This window comes from Colobus angolensis, unplaced genomic scaffold (genome assembly GCF_000951035.1).
Source record: "Colobus angolensis palliatus isolate OR3802 unplaced genomic scaffold, Cang.pa_1.0 Scaffold2, whole genome shotgun sequence".
NCBI lineage: Eukaryota > Metazoa > Chordata > Mammalia > Primates > Cercopithecidae > Colobus > Colobus angolensis.
This window is the reverse complement of record NW_012115154.1, coordinates 6,978,104-6,995,983: the sequence shown is the minus strand read 5'-3', so window position 1 is coordinate 6,995,983 and position 17,880 is coordinate 6,978,104. Positions and strand designations below refer to the sequence as shown.

The window sequence follows — 17,880 nt, the reverse complement described above, 5'->3', positions numbered from 1 at the left end:
TATGTAAAAAAAATTAAAAGCCCCTCTTTTCAGCCATGTCGAAGGACTGGGTTCTGGGCAGTATGGAAGCTGGAAGACTTTCTGCACCTCTTATTTCCTCTCCTCTGCTTGGTCCCTCAGCTGTGTAGAGTGGCCCAGGGTCTATGCATCCCCTCCTTCTCTGGTTGCAGTCTATGAACATTTCAGTGAGGATGAAGCAAGGGCCGTGACTACAGTGGGAGGGGGTGAGTCAGGCTCTGGAGAGGAGCCCAGTCTCAGGCCGCCACTCCAGTGGTACCCAGGCAGGGCTGACAGCCTAGTGGGGAGGGGCCTTTTTTTTTTTTTTTTAAATTCCTGTCACCTTTGTCTCCCAGCAACCCAGAGGTCTCTGTCACCCTGGAGGAAAGTGATCCCACTTCTAGGTATCAGTAGCTTAATGGGCTACCCTCTGTGACATTTGCTGTTACTCTATAAGTCTGGGTTAGCAGGGCTAGCCTGTCTGGTGAAGCTCATGATCTCCTTTTAGGCATTATGCCTGCAACTTGAGTAGCTGCCACCGATGAATGGTGGTGCCTGGCTGTGCTTCCATTGCACAAATGCACAAATAGTCAGGTTCCTTCTGGGTGTGGGGCCAGGAAAGAAAGCTTGAGCATAGCTGGGATCCAGACAGTGGTGCCCCCTGGCTAAGACAGACATCATTCATTCAGAATCAGACAAATAACTTTTCATTGCTTGGGATAATGAATGTAATTCAAATTGAGAGAAAGTACAGACTTACATAGCAATGCTGTGCTTTCCTTACATGAAACATCAACTACTGCTTCTTACTGCTTTGCTCATCTATGTTTTTTACACTGAGGAGAGACCTTTGTGTTTTTCACTTATGCTTTGAAGTTTCAAATGTTAGGCTTTTGTTTAGAAGCAGTTTCTGCATGCACTTATTCCCTCTGTCAGCCTGCTGGCCATTTGTTTGAAAGCAGCATCCAGAAGTGACTGCGGCTAATTAGAAGAAAGGCATCAATTGATCTTTTTCTTTTAGAGGGCAGGGGGAGGACAAGTTCTCACCCCGTCACCCAGGTTGGAGTGTAGAGACATGATCTAGACTCACTGCAACCTCTACCTCCTGGGCTTAAGGGATCCTCCCACCTCAGCCTTCTGAGTGACTAGGACTACAGTTGTGTGCCATCACGCCCAACTAATTTAAAAAAAAATTGTAGAGACAGGATCTTACTGTGCTGCCCAGGCTGGTCTCAAACTTCTGGGCTTAAGCAATCCTCTTGCCTCAGCCTCTCAAAGTGCTGGGATTACAGTCCTGAGCCACTGTGCCCGGCCAGTTGACTTTCTTAAGTGTGAGTAACTAGCTCTTTCTACTCAACCCGTCTTCATTTTTCTCTTTCTCTTTTCAAAATTAAAGTGTGTTAGGCTTATCTCTACTATAAAAATAATACTTATTACAGAAAATCCTCATTGTCAAAAATAAAAGACATTGGGAAAAATCACCCATCATGTGAAGATTCAGTCTTTGTTAACATTTTTAAGTGTTTCTTTTCTGTCTTTTTTGGTGCATTTGAATTTCTTTTTTTTCACAGTTCTGATTAGTTTTTAAGAAAATTATTGTGGTTAAATATACATGGCCTAAAATTTGCCATGTAACCATTTATACATGTACTCTTCACCTGTTTTTAAAGTAGGACATAGCACCAGGTGCGGTGGCTCACACCTGTAATCCCAGCACTTTGGGAGGCCGAGGCAGGTGGATCATTTGAGGTCAGGAGTTCAAGACCAGCCTGGCCAATATGGTGAAACCGTGTCTCTACTAAAAGTATTAATACAAAAGTTAGCTAGGCGTGGTAGCACGCACCTGCAATTCCAGCTACTTGGGAGGCTGAGGCAGGAGAATCACTCGAACTTGGGAGGTGCAGGTTGCAGTAAGCCGAGATCACGCCGTTGCTCTCCAGCCTAGCTGACAGAGTGAGACTCCGTCTCAAAAAAATAAAAAATAAATTTAAAAAATAAAGTAGGAACTAATTCCCTGCAAGCAACAGGATTTTTCTTCTCATGTGTCTTCAACTTCGTTTTCTTTCCACATCAGAACTGAAAAGCCAGAATTGGCCATTGTTAACTGGTACCTGCCTGCATGTACTGGTCTTCTGTTTTCTCTGTAGTACGACATTGCCTTGGCAACTGAATTTGTATCACCCGGCGAGCTCCCTCCCAGATGGTAGCAATAGTTCAGAGCTGCGATAAATGTGTTTTCTAAGAGTTCTGTGAATGGCTTACTGAGCAACTTCAGGCTCCTTCTGTCCTACATTCTTTCTGACTGAAGATTTTGAACCACAGTTAGACAAAACACTGCAGTTTTTGACACAGTATCATAATGATTTCCTCCCATCTCTTCTCAGGGTACTTGTAATTTTTAATGAAGTGAGAGGATACAGTATACAGCCCAGACTATTTAAGCTCAGAGAGCGAAATTGCAAGCACTCTGCTACTGCAGTGGGGATGTATTTTTGGTCAGAGGCCCATCCAAGGATTCTTTAAAGAATAATTCACAATTTTGATTATTTGCTGTTTCTTTAGATGACCCTGTGTATATGTTTTGCTTTTCCTTCTGTTCCAGGGCCACCACTGCCCAGTTCGGGAAACGAGCAGCACTCATCAGCCTCCATCTTCGAGCACGTGGACAGGATCTCCCGCCCCCCGGAGGCTAGCCGACGGGTCCCCAGTAAGATCCAGCTCATTGCCATGCAGCCGATCCCGGCCCCTCCTGTCCAGCGCCCCTCTCCAGCCGACCGAGTGGCAGAAACCAATAAAATCAACAAAGAGGTATTTGCTTTTATTTAAAAGTCTGTTAATTAAAAAACTCAGCTAGACGTAGTGGCTCACGCCTGTAATCCCAGCACTTGGGGAGGCCAAGGCAGGCAGATCACCTGAGGTTGGGAGTTTGAGACCAGCCTGGCCAACATGGTGAAACTCCATCTCTACTAAAAATACAAAATTAGCTGGGTTTGGTGGGGGGTGCCTGTAATCCCAGCTACTCAGGAGGCTGAGGCAGGAGAATCACTTGAACCCGGGATGGGGAGGTTGCAGTGAGCTGGGATCTCGCCACTGCCACTCCAGCCTGGGTGACAGAGTGAGACTCTGTCTCAAAAGAAAAAAAAGAACAAAAAAAAACCTCACACTCTGATTTGGTCAGTGTTTGAAAATGAGTGCAAGGTACAGTGTCAACTGATTACTAAAGGCATAAGCTGCTGACAAGGATTCTTAATGTAAAACATCACGCTTGTTGGAGATCAGATACTGTGCATGGGCACTGTGGGGCGCATTGGCAGACATGCAGAAAAGTGTTAGCGTGGCTGACCAGGAGCTGCCCTCTTCAGAAAGAGCCACTTCAGCTTCTGATCCTCCTCACGCTACGACCGAGTTCAGGTCTCCATCTTTGGGGATGCCACTCTGGGGGCAGGGGTCTCATGCCAGGGAACTTGTTTCGGTGACACTAGGTAATTACCTTCTTTGTATCTGTCAGTCCTATTTAAAGATCTCTAAAGGAGGAAGATATTTATTCTTTTCTAGTTATCAGATATCTCTTCAAAGTTGTCACTGGCCGATTTCCAAGGTTCGAGTGACTTTTTTCCCCTGCTTTGGGGGATGGTGACAAGACTCCAGTGCACCACGCAGTGCTTGAGGGTAAAGCTTGTGGGATGGCAGGGTGTCTGCTCCTCCCTGGGCTGTGCCTGTTGCCCTCTCGGTGACTCTGGAGCTTATAAACAGCAGGTTAAGGGTGGGTGAGAGGAGCACAGCAGGAAGGCTCTCCTAAAAGGTTTTGCTGGTCAGGTATGGTGGCTCACACCTGTAATCCCAGCACTTTGGGAGGTTGAGGCAGGTGTATCATTGTATCATTTCAGGTCAGGAGTTCGAGACCAGCCTGGCCACCATAGAGAAACCCCATCTCTACTAAAAGTACAAAAAATGAACTGGGCATGATGGTGTGTGCCTGTAATCCCAGCTACTCGGGAGGCTGAGGCAGGAGAATCACTTGAACTCTTGAAGTGGAGGTTGCAGTGAGCTGAGATCATGCCATTGCACTCCAGCCTGGGCAAGAGTGAGACTCTGTCTCAAATAAATAAATAAAAATAAAAGTAAATAAAGACTTTGCAAAGTGTGTGTCCCAGAAGCCTCCCGGGACCTCCATGGCTGTCTTCTCTCCCTCACCGTTCCTCAGATTCAGACCGCGCTGCGGCACAAGTCTGAGATCGAGCACCATCGCAACAAGATCCGCCTGCGCGCCAAGCGCCGCGGGCACTACGAGTTCCCGGTGGTGGACGACCTGTCCTCGGGTGACACCAAGGAGCGACACCGGGTGTACCGCAGGGCGCAGATGCAGATCGACAAGATCCTGGACCCCACAGCCAGCGTGCCCTCCGTGTTCATAGAGCCCAGGAAGAGGTGGGCTGGGGTCTTGCGGCTAGGCGGCTGGGGCGGGCGCGCAGAGGTGCTGTGGGGCACGGGAGCAGGACAGGAGCCCCTCTGCTACTGCAGGACCTGTGACAGAAGGACCCCATCCGCCTTCACGTGGAGGTCTCTGAAAACAGGTGAAGGGGTTCATGCACGGAAGGATGTGGAGGCCACTGGGAAGGCTTCCCCTGGCTGAGGGTCACCTTGGCGTGTGGCTTTGTTCCTCTCACCTCCGCCCCTCCGCCTGCCTCGAGGCATTTCCTGGGGATGTAATCCGTCTCTTCCGATTCAGCCTGTCTAAAACTGCACTCAGCCTCTCCTTCCCACACCGGCCCCTGCTGTGGTGTCCTTGGCTCTTCCTCACCTCCCACTCTGTCACCTCCAATATTTTCATCTCCCAGAGCCACCCAGGCCGGCACCCAGCAGATCTTTGTTGGTTCTCTCACAGCTGCCTGCAGGGTCTGGGGTCTTACCTTCCCCTGGTCTTCCAGACTCCCGTCCCCGACATAGATGCGTTTTCCTTAAACATGGCTCTCATGTATGTCTTTCTCTGCTCAAAGCAGAGAGGAGGCTCAAAGCAAGAGAGGCGGCTCTTATTGCCTGCCAGGTGGGACCTGTGCTTCTGTGGCAGGCCAGGCCAGCCCAGCCCCTCCGCTCCAGCTGTTTCCACAGGTCAGCCATGTGGACAGAACTGCCACCCGGGAGACGGCCTGGTAGCCCCTGAACATTCGCCTGCCTGCCATTTCTACCCCGGCACCCGCTTCCCACATCCTCCCTGGCTTCAGGTCTCATTCACTCTTCAAGACCTAGTTGTGGGCCAGGTGTGGTGGCTCACACCTATAATTCCAGCACTTTGGGAGGCCAAGGCAGGCGGATCACGAGGTCAGGAGTTCAACACCAGCCTGGCCAACATGGTGAAACTCCGTCTCTACTAAAAATATGAAAATTAGCTGGGCATGGTGGCGGGTACCTGTAATCCCAGCTGCTCAGGAGGCTGAGGCAGGAGAATTATTTGAACCTGGGAGGTGGAGGTTGCAGTGAGCTGAGATTATGCCATTGCACTCCAGCCTGGGCGACAGTATGAGACTACGTCTCAGAAAAAGAATAATAAAATAAAAAAGTCCTAGTTCTAGCCCCATGGGACTAATAGCTCCCCACTGACTTCTCCTTTTCTGAACGTCTATACAGTTAAATAATATCATGATTACAAATGGCTTTGTATCATTCTGTGTTGCTCCACGTGGGTTCATAGGTCTGTTTTAGGTAGGCTCTGAGCTTCCTTAGGGCAGAGACTGTGTCCTACCTGGTGTTTATATCCTGTGGGTGTTTCCAGGGGCCAGCACATCCTAGGTACTCGGGGTACTTAGTGTTTAGTGGATAAGCCAGTGGCAAAAAGAGTGATTTCCTACGAAGATAATTTCTCTTTTTCCTGGCAGCTCACGGATAAAACGTTCTCCCAAGCCTCGCCGGAAACACCAGGTCAACGGCTGTCCTGCCGACGCTGAGAAGGACCGGCTCATCACCACAGACAGCGACGGCACCTACAGGAGGCCCCCCGGCGTCCACAACTCGGCCTACATCGGATGCCCAGTGCGTGCCGCCGACTCCGGCTGCTGGAACCGGGGCAGGGAGGCTCCTAGAAAGATGCGCGGAGAGGGGAGGAGAAGCAGCAGCACTGGCTGCCGCCCTGTGTGGTGTCGGTGCCTGATGCCTGATGGCTGATGCGCCCGGGCCCTCTAGGTCATGAAGTGGGTGGGGTGGGGTGCCATCCCTTCTGAGGGGAGCGTTGAGTCCTGTCAACCAGGGTGCTGCCGAGTGCCACCTCTGGAAACACACTCCGTGTTTTTCCTCTCTATAGTAAGCCCCGTTCTCTCAGACTTCACAGTGGGACTTTTTTGAGGTTAACTGGAAAACAGAGAGAGAAATATCCTCAAGGTTTTTTTTCCTTCTCCCTAGTCAGAGGGTTATTTGGTTTTGTTGCTTATTTTTATTTTTATTTTTATTTTTTTGAGACAGGATCTTACTCTGTTGCCCAGGCTGGAGTGCAGTGGTGTGATCCAGGCTCACTGCAGCCTCAGCCTCCTGGGCTCAAGTAATTCTCCCACCTCAGTCTCCTGAGTAGCTAGGACCACAGCCATGTGCCACCACGCCCGGCTAATTTTAAAAATTTTTGTAGAAATGGGGTCTCAGCATATTGCCCAGGCTGGTCTCAAACTCCTGGCCTCGAGTGATCCACCCGCCTTGGCCTCCCGCAGTGCTAGGATTACAGGTGTGAGGGCATGACCCTGAGATCAGGAGTCTTATGCTCTACTGAGAGCTAGCCCGGCTGGATTTCCTAGTGAGAGGAGGGATATTTAGGGTTTTATTTCCCTGTACTGTCCTTGGAATGCTAAGAAGATAGCGTATTTGCTTATATATATTTTGCTTTTATGGGAGAAAGGGGTTAATAGAAATTAAGAAATAATGAATGGTGGCTCAGGCCTGTAATGCCAGCACTTTGGGAGGCTGAGGTGGGCGGAGCGCTTGAGCCCAGGAGTCGGAGACCAGCCTGGGCAATATAGCAAAACCCCGTCTCTCCAAAAAATACAGAAATTAGCCAGGTGTGGTGGTGCATGCCTGTAATCCTAGCTACTTGGGAGGCTGAGGTGGGAGAATCGCTTCAGCCCAGGAGGTTGAGGCTGCAGTGAGCTTTGATTGCACCATTGCACTCCAGCCTGGGTGACAGAGCAAAACCCTGTCTCTAAATAAATAAATAGGGGACTATATTTTTCCAAAGTAAAAGAGGTCCAGACAGATTTGCTTGAAGTGTTAAAGGCAGATATTGATAGGGTAAGGTGCATACACACAGACTGCGCTGAGTTGGGGAGAGAGAACCAGCCTCACTTAACCACCCATGAGAAATACAGACACAAAGACACCCCAAGACAGAGAGGGCGAGCCAGGTGCAGCTAACTCCGGCAGCACTGGGAAACACAGGGCGTCCTAAACTCCGTGCCAGGAGAGCCCTGCCTTGCTGCAGCAGGCCCCTTTCTCCTCCTGGAGGCACTCACAGAGCCAGCCTTGTTTAGAGACACGTTAGCAAAAAGCACACCCTTCGAGAAGGGATTTATAATGAACGTGATCGCTTTAGATAGAGCTCATAGAAATAGTGAGCAGTCATTTCTTAGTTGAGTTTTGTATTTTTCTCCTAAATTATATAAATAACAAGCACTTAAAGACGCTAAATATAATTACACAAATGTGCCAAACATTATTCTGGGATGGGGGCCTAAATACAACTGAATTATGATCTTTCCTTAGGAATGTATGGTATTTCTAGGGTCCTAAAGACCGACCTTGTTGATCTCATGAGGATCGGTGCGATTTCAGAGAGTTGGGCTGTCTGTAATTGAAACTACTCTCTTCCTCAGTACAAGGAATTGAGTAGTTCCTGTTACTTTCTAAATGCGGTGCATGGCTGCTCTTACAGTAGGTGGCGCTCTTGTGCTGTGTTGGGTTCTAGGGGTGTTTGGGCATCTGTGGGGTTTGGCTTGATCTGGGGAGGGCTCCCCAGGGTTGTCACCCGGAGCTTTTGTCTGTGCCAAATGGAGACTTGCCATGGTGTGGAACTAACAGATAGAAGGGGCAGTATCCCTTTTACCCCTTCACTTCTCCAGCCAACCTGGGCTCCTCTCTCAAAGGAATCTGTGGTGAGTCCTCTCAGTCCCCTCCCTTTGATTTTTTTAAATGATTGAATTCTGTATGGGGAGGAACCTGTCTTCTCCTGGCTGTCTTCATTCGCCTGCCTCAGTGACCCTAGATTAGCCTTCTTTCGCGGTGGCTTGCTGCATCGTTTTCTTTTTTCCTTAGCAGGGAGTGCAGAGATTCCTCCTTCTGTGGGTGCAGAGCAGCCTCTTCTTGGAAGACACCGCCCCAGAGGGTGCTTGCCTTCAGTGGCTCCTTTTTGCAGAGATTTCCCCAAAATAAAAATCTTCCTCAGATTTTGAATTCTGAAACACATACTTTAAAAGATCATGCCTGTCTCAGAGCTCATTTTTTCTTAGGTAGTTTATCTTTTTTCCCCTCAACTTTTATTTTAGAATCAGTGGTACATGTACAGGGTGTTTTGTTTTTGGTTTTGTTTTGTTTTTTCATCTTCAAGCCTATACTGGGGAAGTACTATGCGTTTTTGAATTACCTTCAATTTTCCACTTTCCCCTCAAAAATATCTTTTCCTTGAGGGCTGTGTTCTCCTAAGGCCAAGAGAAATATTCCTTGGTTCCTTGTAATGGGGGTTACCATTATAATTCAGGCCTCGGTAGAAATCCAGCCAGCTGCATGTTTTTGTAAGTAATTTTTTTTTTTTTTTAAGACACTCCAGCTCTGTTGCCCAGGCAGGAGTGCAGTGGTACAATCACGGCTCACTGCAGCCTCGACCTCCCTGAGCTCTGGTGATCCTAAGCCTCCCGAGTAGCTGGGATTACAGGCGCATGCCACCTTGCCTGGCTAATTTTTGTATTTTTAGTAGAGATGGGGTTTCACCTTGGTGCCCAGGCTGGTCTCAAAACTCCTGGGCTCAGTGATCCTCGTGCCTTGGTCTCCCAAATTTCTGGGATTGTAGACATGAGCCACCAAACCTGGCCTAAATAAAGTTTTATTGCAACACAACCGCATCCATTTGTTGGCTTGATACCAATGACTGTTTTTGCTGCAAGGCAGAGTTGAGTAGTTGTGACAGATTATATGACTCATGAAACCTAAAGTATTTACTGTCTGGAAAAAGTTTGATGTAATTTGTCATCCAATCCAGACATTGGAAAGTGTAAGGGGGTATACTATTAATCATTACCTTGGGACAACAGGCATAAACTGAGGTTGTCCTGGACAACCAGGCTGTCTGGACACCCTCTTACAACACCCACAACAGACTGCAAAATAGGCACCAAAATCCGTAACTTTGATGACTAACAGTAAAAATATGTACATTTATTTCTGAAGACTGATAGATAAACTGTATCTGAACACATCTACATGTGAAACATCTATGGTCTAAATATAGATGTTAGAATATAGGAAGTTGAGTAAATCCTCTTCTTGGCCTGCAAGTTCTGTAGTCTTGCCTGCAAAATGAGGAGAAAACAAGAAGGTGAAGGACAGGAAATGGAAGCGTCCTGGCCCAGGAGCTCCTGGCCTTCTGGCAGGATTCATGGGGGCCGGTGGGAATCTAAGGGGACTGTCCTTCCCATAGGCAGATCATCTCTCTGGGTATAGAAGTTTAGTCTTCTCTGAAATTCTGGCCACGGAGAATGAGATTGGCAGTGGTTATAGCCGCTGGAGGCTCTACTCAAGTGTCTGAGATCCTTTCCCACAGTGGAATCTCAGTTTGTGCCTGCAGTTTTTTGTGTTACCACACTGCTTGCTTCCTTGCGGTAGAGCCTCATAGGCAGCCGCTGGAATCACCGCCAGGAACATCGCTTCTGTTTCTGGAGAAACCCTCTTACCAGTAGGCTGTTCTTCCAGACACACCCTCCCTTCTTTCCACCTGTAAGCCGTAGGTTGGTGGTACACTGCTGACCAGTCTTCCTCATCTGCTCCTCAAAAAAATCGAGAATTGGAGAAGGGCGTGACTGTGGACCTTTTTCCACCTCACAAGGAAAGGAGCACAGGTTCCCTCCAAGGTGACATCGTCAACTAGAGGTCACCTTGGAGCCCCGGATTCCCACTTAGAATTTCTCAATGACAAATCTCATTTAGTGGAACCTCCACTGGGATGTTGCAGTTTGGGAGAAATGGACTCATAAGCCCAAGCGTGTCACGTGCAAGAGAGGGAGGTCGCCAGTGGGGACTGCCGTGGAGAGAAGAGCGCCTACCCCATCTCACGAGGGCAGTCGCTGCTTCACAGCAGTTGGTGGTTTCTGTGTGGAGTGAGGGCCCGGTCATGCCAGAGCTTCAGACTCAGCCAAGAGAACCCAGAAATCTGAGTGTTACTGTGAAATTTTCAGATGTTTAAAATAATGGCTATCAATTAAAAGAGTGTGCAGGCCAAGCAAAACCTGTGTGTGGGCTGACTGGGTTTACTAGTTTTGTATGGTTCTCTCTCAGTTTGGAGTTAAGAACCTACTGCCCTTCACGCTGGCAGGAATAATAACTGATCACCCATAGAAGCATTTTCCAGATAGGGGGCTAAGTTTAAAGATGTGTCTGTAGAGTAGTGTATCTTTGTAATAGACTCACGGATCCAGACGGGCAAGGGAATGTCTTCCTTGGCCCCTTAAGTCCGGTGATCCAACTAGCTGGGCTAGACTGCAGGCACGTGGCAAGTGAAGCATTCTAGATAGAAGCTGCCCACCTTCCTCACAGCCCAGCCCCTCGGGCAGAACCTTTTCTCTCTTCACTGTGTCTGCTGCAGTCACCATGCTGTCTGGGCTCATGGAGCCCTATAAGACCAGAAAGGATGACTCTTCTTCATTGGTTCCTGATTTTGTCTCTTACGGTTTACCCTGCATATATTATGACTGTGTTTTGCTCATAACAGTATTGGGAAATGAGATTTAAAAAATCTTTATTGTTACTTATGTTTCTACCTCTTAAACAGTAGGTATAGAACACAATTTAAACCCCCCCCTTTTTTTTCCCCCCGAGACAGAGTTTCGCTCTTGTCACCCCGGCTGGAGTGCAAGGGAGCCATCTTGGTTCACTGCAACGTCCACCTGTTAGGTTCAAGCAGTTCTCCTGCCTCAGCCTCCCGAGTGGCTGGGATCACAGGCATGAACCACCACACCCAGCTAATTTTTGTATTTTTAGTAGAGACAAGGTTTCACCATGTTGGCCAGGCTGGTCCCAAACTCCTGACCTCAGGTAATCCACCCGTCTCGGCCTTCCAAAGTGCTGGGATTATAGGCATGAGCCACTGTGCCTGGCCAATTTAAACCTTTCTTAATGACTCTTGTGATCCAGAGATCCCTTCATTTTAAAGACAAATGGTTCTGAATAGTTTTCATAAAATAGATACTATAATTGCTTACACGCATATGTAGGCTTTTTTTTTTTTTTTTTTTTAAAGAGTCTAGATCTCTGTTACCCAGGCTAGGGTGCACTGGGGTAATCATAGCTCACTGCAACCTCGACCTCCTGGGCTTAGGAGATCCTCCTGCCTCAGCCTCGCGAGTAGCTGGTACTGCAGGTACTCACCACCACTCTCAGCTAATTTTTCAGCAATTTTTTGTAATGATGGGGGTCTTGCTATGTTGCCTAGGTTAGTCTCAAATTCCTGGCCTCCCTGGAAATGATCTTCATGCCTTGGTCTCCCAGGTTGCTGGGATTACAGGTGTGAGCCACTGCACCCAGCCCGCATACGTAGTTTTAATATGCATAGTTTTAAAAGTTTTGGTCTTTTAAGACTATTTTCTGATAGTCAATAGACTACTTTTTGACTGCTAGCTATGGAAAATTTACTAGTTTTTTTCAATACATAAACTTTGAAATAAGTTTTTTGGCTGTTTAGGGGCTTTCAGTAAAAGTGTTCACTTCCAGGTACTGAAATGCCTTGTAAATAGTTGAGTGTTGTTGAAAAAATGATTGTTGAATTTTGGCAATTTTTTTTTCTGATTCAAGCCTCCCCTCTCCTTCCCGTGAAATGTAACGCACATTCCTCAGCTGTCATTTTTTAATTTTTGTGAGACAGGGTCTCACTCTGTCACTCTGTCATCCAGGCTGGAGTATAATGATGCGATTATAGCTTACTGCAACCTCAAATTCTTAGGCTCAAGTTATCCTTCCACCTCAGCCTCCCAAGTAACTGGGACTACAGGTATACACCACCACACCTGGCTAATTTCTTTTTTTTTTTATTTTTTATTTTAGAGATGAGGTCTCACTGTGTTGCCCAGGCTGGTCTTGAACTCCTGGCTCAAGTGCTCCTCCACCTCGGCCTCCCAAAGTCCTGGGATTAAAGGTGTGAGCCAGTGTGCGCAGCCTCAACTGTCATTTTTTAATTCTTACGGTAGAACTTTCCCTTAGTGTCAGGAAAACCATTTAGGGTTGCCACAAAAACTCGTGTGTGATTTTTCCTTTGCCGTTTCCCACTGTAGTCGGATCCTGACCTCCCAGCCGATGTGCAGACACCATCCTCGGTGGAACTGGGGAGGTATCCAGCCCTTCCTTTCCCGGCCTCCCAGTACATCCCACCCCAGCCGTCCATCGAGGAGGCACGCCAGACCATGCACTCCCTCCTGGACGACGCCTTTGCCCTCGTGGCCCCCAGCAGCCAGCCTGCCAGCGCCGCAGGTGTGGGCCCCGGAGTCCCACCTGGCCTGCCCGCAAACAGCACCCCTTCCCGGGAAGAGAGGCGAACCACGCAATGGGGGTCCTTCTACAGCCCAGCCCAGACGGCCAACAACCCCTGCAGTGTAAGTACTGGCCTTCTAGAATTATCTGGTGGGCAAGATGTTGAAGCTTTGTTGCCTGACTGCCTCACTTTCAGGCTCCGCACAAAACTGCGGTTGCATTAGATAAGAATTAAAACTCACATGATGGGTCTTAGTTTTTATCTTCTACTAAATTAATTCTTAATGTTGGAAGTATCCATTTATGTAGGTTTACAGGCTCATGCCTGTAATCTCAGCAATTTAGGAGGCCAAGGCAGGAGGGCTTTTGCTTTCTGGAGGAATGGAGGGGGATTTTATGGAAGCATCTTCCTGGGTTCAAAACAGTGTCACGGAATGGAGGTGGGGTAACTGTCAAATGTATTCTTGTTGATGTCTCCAGAAAAGTTGCAGTTTAGAATGTATCCAGATTGTTCAGTTTCCTGTATGGCCACCTGGTACTGGAGAGACCCCTGAGGTTCTGAGATTGTAGGCAGCCAGTCCCCATCTGGGCAGTGACAACCACTTTCAAATGTCGCTTTCCATCTTGGAGGTTGACATTTCAGCATTTCATGTGCCTTTGTTATCACTTATGTTTTTCTTAGTCCTTTCAAATTTACCTTCCTGAGACATGGAGAAGAAGTAAAAGTCAACGAAGTAAAGCTAACGTTATTTTCTGCTAATTTCAGATGAAATGATTGGACAAAGATTTGACTCTGTAGAGAAGCTAGTAGGTCACAATATGAATTTATTAGGGAGTATTTATACTGGGTCCACCTTGTTACATGGAATTGGGTGGCAATAAACATATGCTAAAATCCTTTTTTTATCTCTGAAATGGGTTTGAATTTTAAAAGTAAAAGCCTTCAGCAAGAGATTGTCTCCTTCAGGGTATGGGAGGCTGAAAGCCTATAGTATGGGGAACTGCTATCATGTGGGGTGGGGTGGGAATACCATTCGATCTAATCATTACTGTTTTTAATTTTAAAATATAGCTTGTTCCAACAAATATCTTCAAAATTACAACTGGTGGTTGATAATATTTCAGGAAATGCATGGTACAGGACAAACCTCGGTGGTAAAATAAATGTGGATACAGCTGCCATCGGGTCACTTTAAAGTTTTCTCATTTGCTTATTCATTCAAATATATTTACAAAGCACCTGCTGTGTCGCGGGTACTCTGCTTAGGTGCTGGAGATAGAGTAGTACACAGTGTAGGTCCCTGCCCCCCAGTTCTTGCATTCCAGTGGAGGCTCTCTGGACAATCAAAACTAATTCCAGTACAGCATGGAAGGTGCTGTGGCGGGAGGAGGTGATGTGGGAGGGGCATCTAGCAGAGCCTTGAAGTCTTTCGGGAAGGATTTTTCTGGACAAAATAGCATCTCTGTGGAAGTCCGAAGGATAATTAGTGGTTGTCAGTTGAAGAAGGATGTTCCAGGTGGCGGGAAGTACAGCAGAGGCATAGAAATTGAAGTGTGTGAGACAGGCTTCTTTTGGACAAGGTGGAGGAACAGAGCCTGGGTTTACCTTCCTTCCTGAAACAACTGAAAACACTGAAAGGAGTATCTGGGTGACTTGACATTAAACTTGAGGCAAGAAAGGACAGGAATCAATGAGAAGTGAACTGAGCCCTCCAGTTGCCCCAGCTTACGTCTGGAGTTTCTCGTCATGGCACAGCAGGTAGGACCCCAGGCGGAGCTCCGTGGTCTCCCTGAGTTGAAGAAATGGAGTTTGGAAGTCTGGGGAGGAAAAGGCAGCTGGAGTTCACAAGGGAGATCAGAGAGATGCCCTGAGCAGGGTGCTAGGCATCTGCAGAGAATCTTTGTTTGAGTACTGATCAGTTTATGGGTACACAGAAACTACCCAAAAGAGCCCCCCAAAAAGATGAGTGGGAACAACCCTCAAAATTCACACAGGCCTGGGAATAAGCTCTTGCTATGGATTGAACTGTGTCTCCCCCAAAATCACATGTTGAAGCCGTAACGCCCGACATGACTGCGTTGGAGATAAGGGCCTTTTTAGGCTGGAAGGGTAGAGTCCCGATTCAGTAGAACTGCTGCCTGTAGAAGACAAGGAGGCGACTCCAGAGCTCTCTCTCCAGCCAGGTTAGGACAGAGAGAGCAGGCAACTGTCTGCAAGCCAGGAAGAAAGCCCCACCTGAAACTGAACACTGCCAGATGTTGATGTAAGACTTTCCAGCCTCCACAACTACGAGAAAATCAGTTTCTGTTGTTGTTGTTGCTGTTGTTGTTGTTGCTTGTGAGATGGAGTCTCACTCTGTCACCCAGGCTGGAGTGCAGTGGCGCAATCTCAGCTCACTGCAAGCTCCGCCTCCCGGGTTCACGCCGTTCTCCCGCCTCAGCCTCCCAAGTAGCCAGGACTACAGGTGCCCGCCACTACGCCTGGCTAGTTTTTTGTGTTTTTTAGTAGAGACGGGGTTTCGCCGTGTTAGCCAGGATGGTCTTGATCTCCTGACCTCGTGATCCATCCTTCTCGGCCTCCCAATTTTTTGTATTTTTAGTAGAGATGGGGTTTCACCGTGTTAGCCAGGATGGTCTCAATCTCCTGACCTCGTGATCTGCCCGCCTCGGCCTCCCAAAGTGCTGGAGTTTCTGTTGTTTTAGGCCACCATTTTTAAGGTATTTTGTCATGGCAGCCTCATGACAAAATTTTGTCATGGCAGCCTCATTCATCAGCAGATGAATACGGTTCGTTTTCCAACAGTTGGTGGAAACTGCATAATTCATGCAATATCATCAGTTAGAGTATTTGGAAGAGTTTTGCCTCAGTAATGAGGCAAAATTAGCCCTAATTTAAAGCTGCTGTGGTTCCACCTAAAAAACCACAAAACCAGGCCCGGCACGGTGGCTCAAGCCTGTAATCCCAGCACTTTGGGAGGCTGAGACGGGCGGATTACGAGGTCAGGAGATCGAGACCATCCTGGCTAACACGGTGAAACCCCGTCTCTACTAAAAAAATACAAAAAACTAGCCGGGCGAGGTGGCAGGCGCCTGTAGTCCCAGCTACTCGGGAGGCTGAGGCAGGAGAATGGCGTAAACCCGGGAGGCGGAGCTTGAAGTGAGCTGAGATCTGGCCACTGCACTCCAGTCCGGGCGACAGAGCGAGACTCCGTCTCAAAAAAAAAAAAAAAACAAACCACAAAACCATAACATCTAAACCCAAGCAAAGCTCAAGAATATAGAAACACAAAAATATGCAGCATTCAGTAAGGTAAAATTAATAATGTCTGCATCAAATCAAACTAAACAGACAAGCAAAGAAGCAGGAAAATCATACAGATGATAAAATTAGTAGACAAGCTGTATGTGGTGTTCACACCTGTAGTCTCAATACCTGAGGCAGGAGGATTGCTTGAGTCCAAGAGTTTGAGACAAACCTCGGCAACACAGTGAGACTCTGTTTCTACAAATAATATAAAAATTAGCTGGGCACTACTTAGGAGGCTAAGGTGGGAGGATCACTTGACCCTGGGAGGCTGAGGCTACAGTGAGCCATGATTGCATGATTGCACCACTGCACTGCAGCCTGGGTGACAGAGCAAGAATCTGTCTCAAAAAAAAAAAAAAAAAGAGAGGGAAAGAAAGAACTAGTAGACAGGATATCAAAAGAATTCCTATAATGGAGTTGCATAGATTCAAGAAGCTAGAGGAAAGATTGTACACATTAACTAGAAGCATTGAAGATGTTAAACGATAAAAGTCAAACTTAGAGATGAAAACTACAGTCTCTGAGATGAAAAAATGTACTGGATGGGATTGAAGTCAGATTACGTATTGGAGAAGAAAAAATTAGTGGGCTGTAGTAATAAAAACAGTATGGTACTGGCATAAAAACAGAAACCTAGACCAATGGAAGAGAATAGAGAGCCCAGAAATAAATCCACACATATATGGTCAACTAATTTTTGACAAGGGCACCAAGAGGACATAATGGGGAAAGGATAGTCTTTTCAGTAAATGGTGAGGGGAAAACTAGATTTCCACATGCAAAAGAATGAAATTGGACTCTTAGACACAAAAATCAACTCAAAATGAATAAAGGACCTAAGTCTAAGACCTTAGATGATAAAACTCCTAGAAGAGAACATAGGGGAAACTCCTTGATATTGACTTTGGCAATGATTTTTTGGATATCACACCTATCATACCAAAAGCTCAGGTTATACAAACAAAAATAAGTAAATGGTACCGCATCAAACTAAAAAGCTCTGTACAGCAAAGGAAAACATTGAAAATGTTTCAGTGAAAAAGGCCACCTACAGACTGGAAAAAGTATTCATATTCCACATATCTCATAAGGACTTAGTATCAAAAATTTATTTTTAAAAACTCTTACAACTCAATAGAAGAAAAATAAATAATCCAATTTAAAAATGGGCAAAGGATTTGAACAGATATTTTTCCAAAGAAGACATAAAAATGGCCAACAGGTATATATGAAACAGTGTTCAACATCACTAATCATCAGGAAAATACAAATGGGATAAAACCTCAATGAGGTTGGGTGCAGTGGCTCATGCCTGTAGTCCCAGCACTTTGGGAGGCAGAGATGGGCAGATTGCTTGAGCTCAGGGGTTCAAGACCAGTCTGGCTAACATGGTGACACCCCATCTCTACTAAAAATACAAAACTTAGTTGGGCATGGTGGCACATGCTCGTAACCAGCTACTCAGGGGGTTGAGGCACAAGAATCACTTGAACCCGGAAGGCAGAGGTTGTAGTGAGCCGAGATCATGTCATTGCACTTCAGCCTGGGTGACAGAGCAAGGCTCTGTCTCAAAACAAAACAAACAATACAAAACCTTCTATGAGATACTGCCTCACACTTGTTAGAATGGCTATTATCAAAAAGATAAGAAATAACAAACGTTGACAAGGGTGTAGACCAAAGGAAACTCTTGTACGCTGTTAATGGCAGTGCAGATTGGTACAGCCATTATGGAAAATAGTGTAGTGGTTCCTAAAGAAATTAAAAATAGAACTACCAGGCCAGGCACAGTGGCTCACGCCTGTAATCCCAGCACTTTGGGAGGCTGAGGCAGGTGGATCACGAGGTCAGGAGATCGAGACCATCCTGGCTAA

The 17,880-nt window shown here is 47.0% G+C and overlaps 1 protein-coding gene across 3 annotated transcripts in view; it reads left to right on the top strand.

The window, feature by feature from the left end:
- KIAA1549 (KIAA1549 ortholog) overlaps positions 1 to 17,880 on the top strand; it is a 92,616-nt gene that overhangs the window by 47,299 nt on the left and 27,437 nt on the right. For all 3 annotated transcript variants that reach the window (XM_011941278.1, XM_011941279.1, XM_011941277.1), the window contains 4 exons: positions 2,600 to 2,805; positions 4,202 to 4,425; positions 5,871 to 6,024; positions 12,504 to 12,821. In XM_011941278.1, the coding sequence (XP_011796668.1) occupies positions 2,600 to 2,805; positions 4,202 to 4,425; positions 5,871 to 6,024; positions 12,504 to 12,821 (902 nt within the window). The remainder of the gene's footprint in view (positions 1 to 2,599; positions 2,806 to 4,201; positions 4,426 to 5,870; positions 6,025 to 12,503; positions 12,822 to 17,880) is intronic.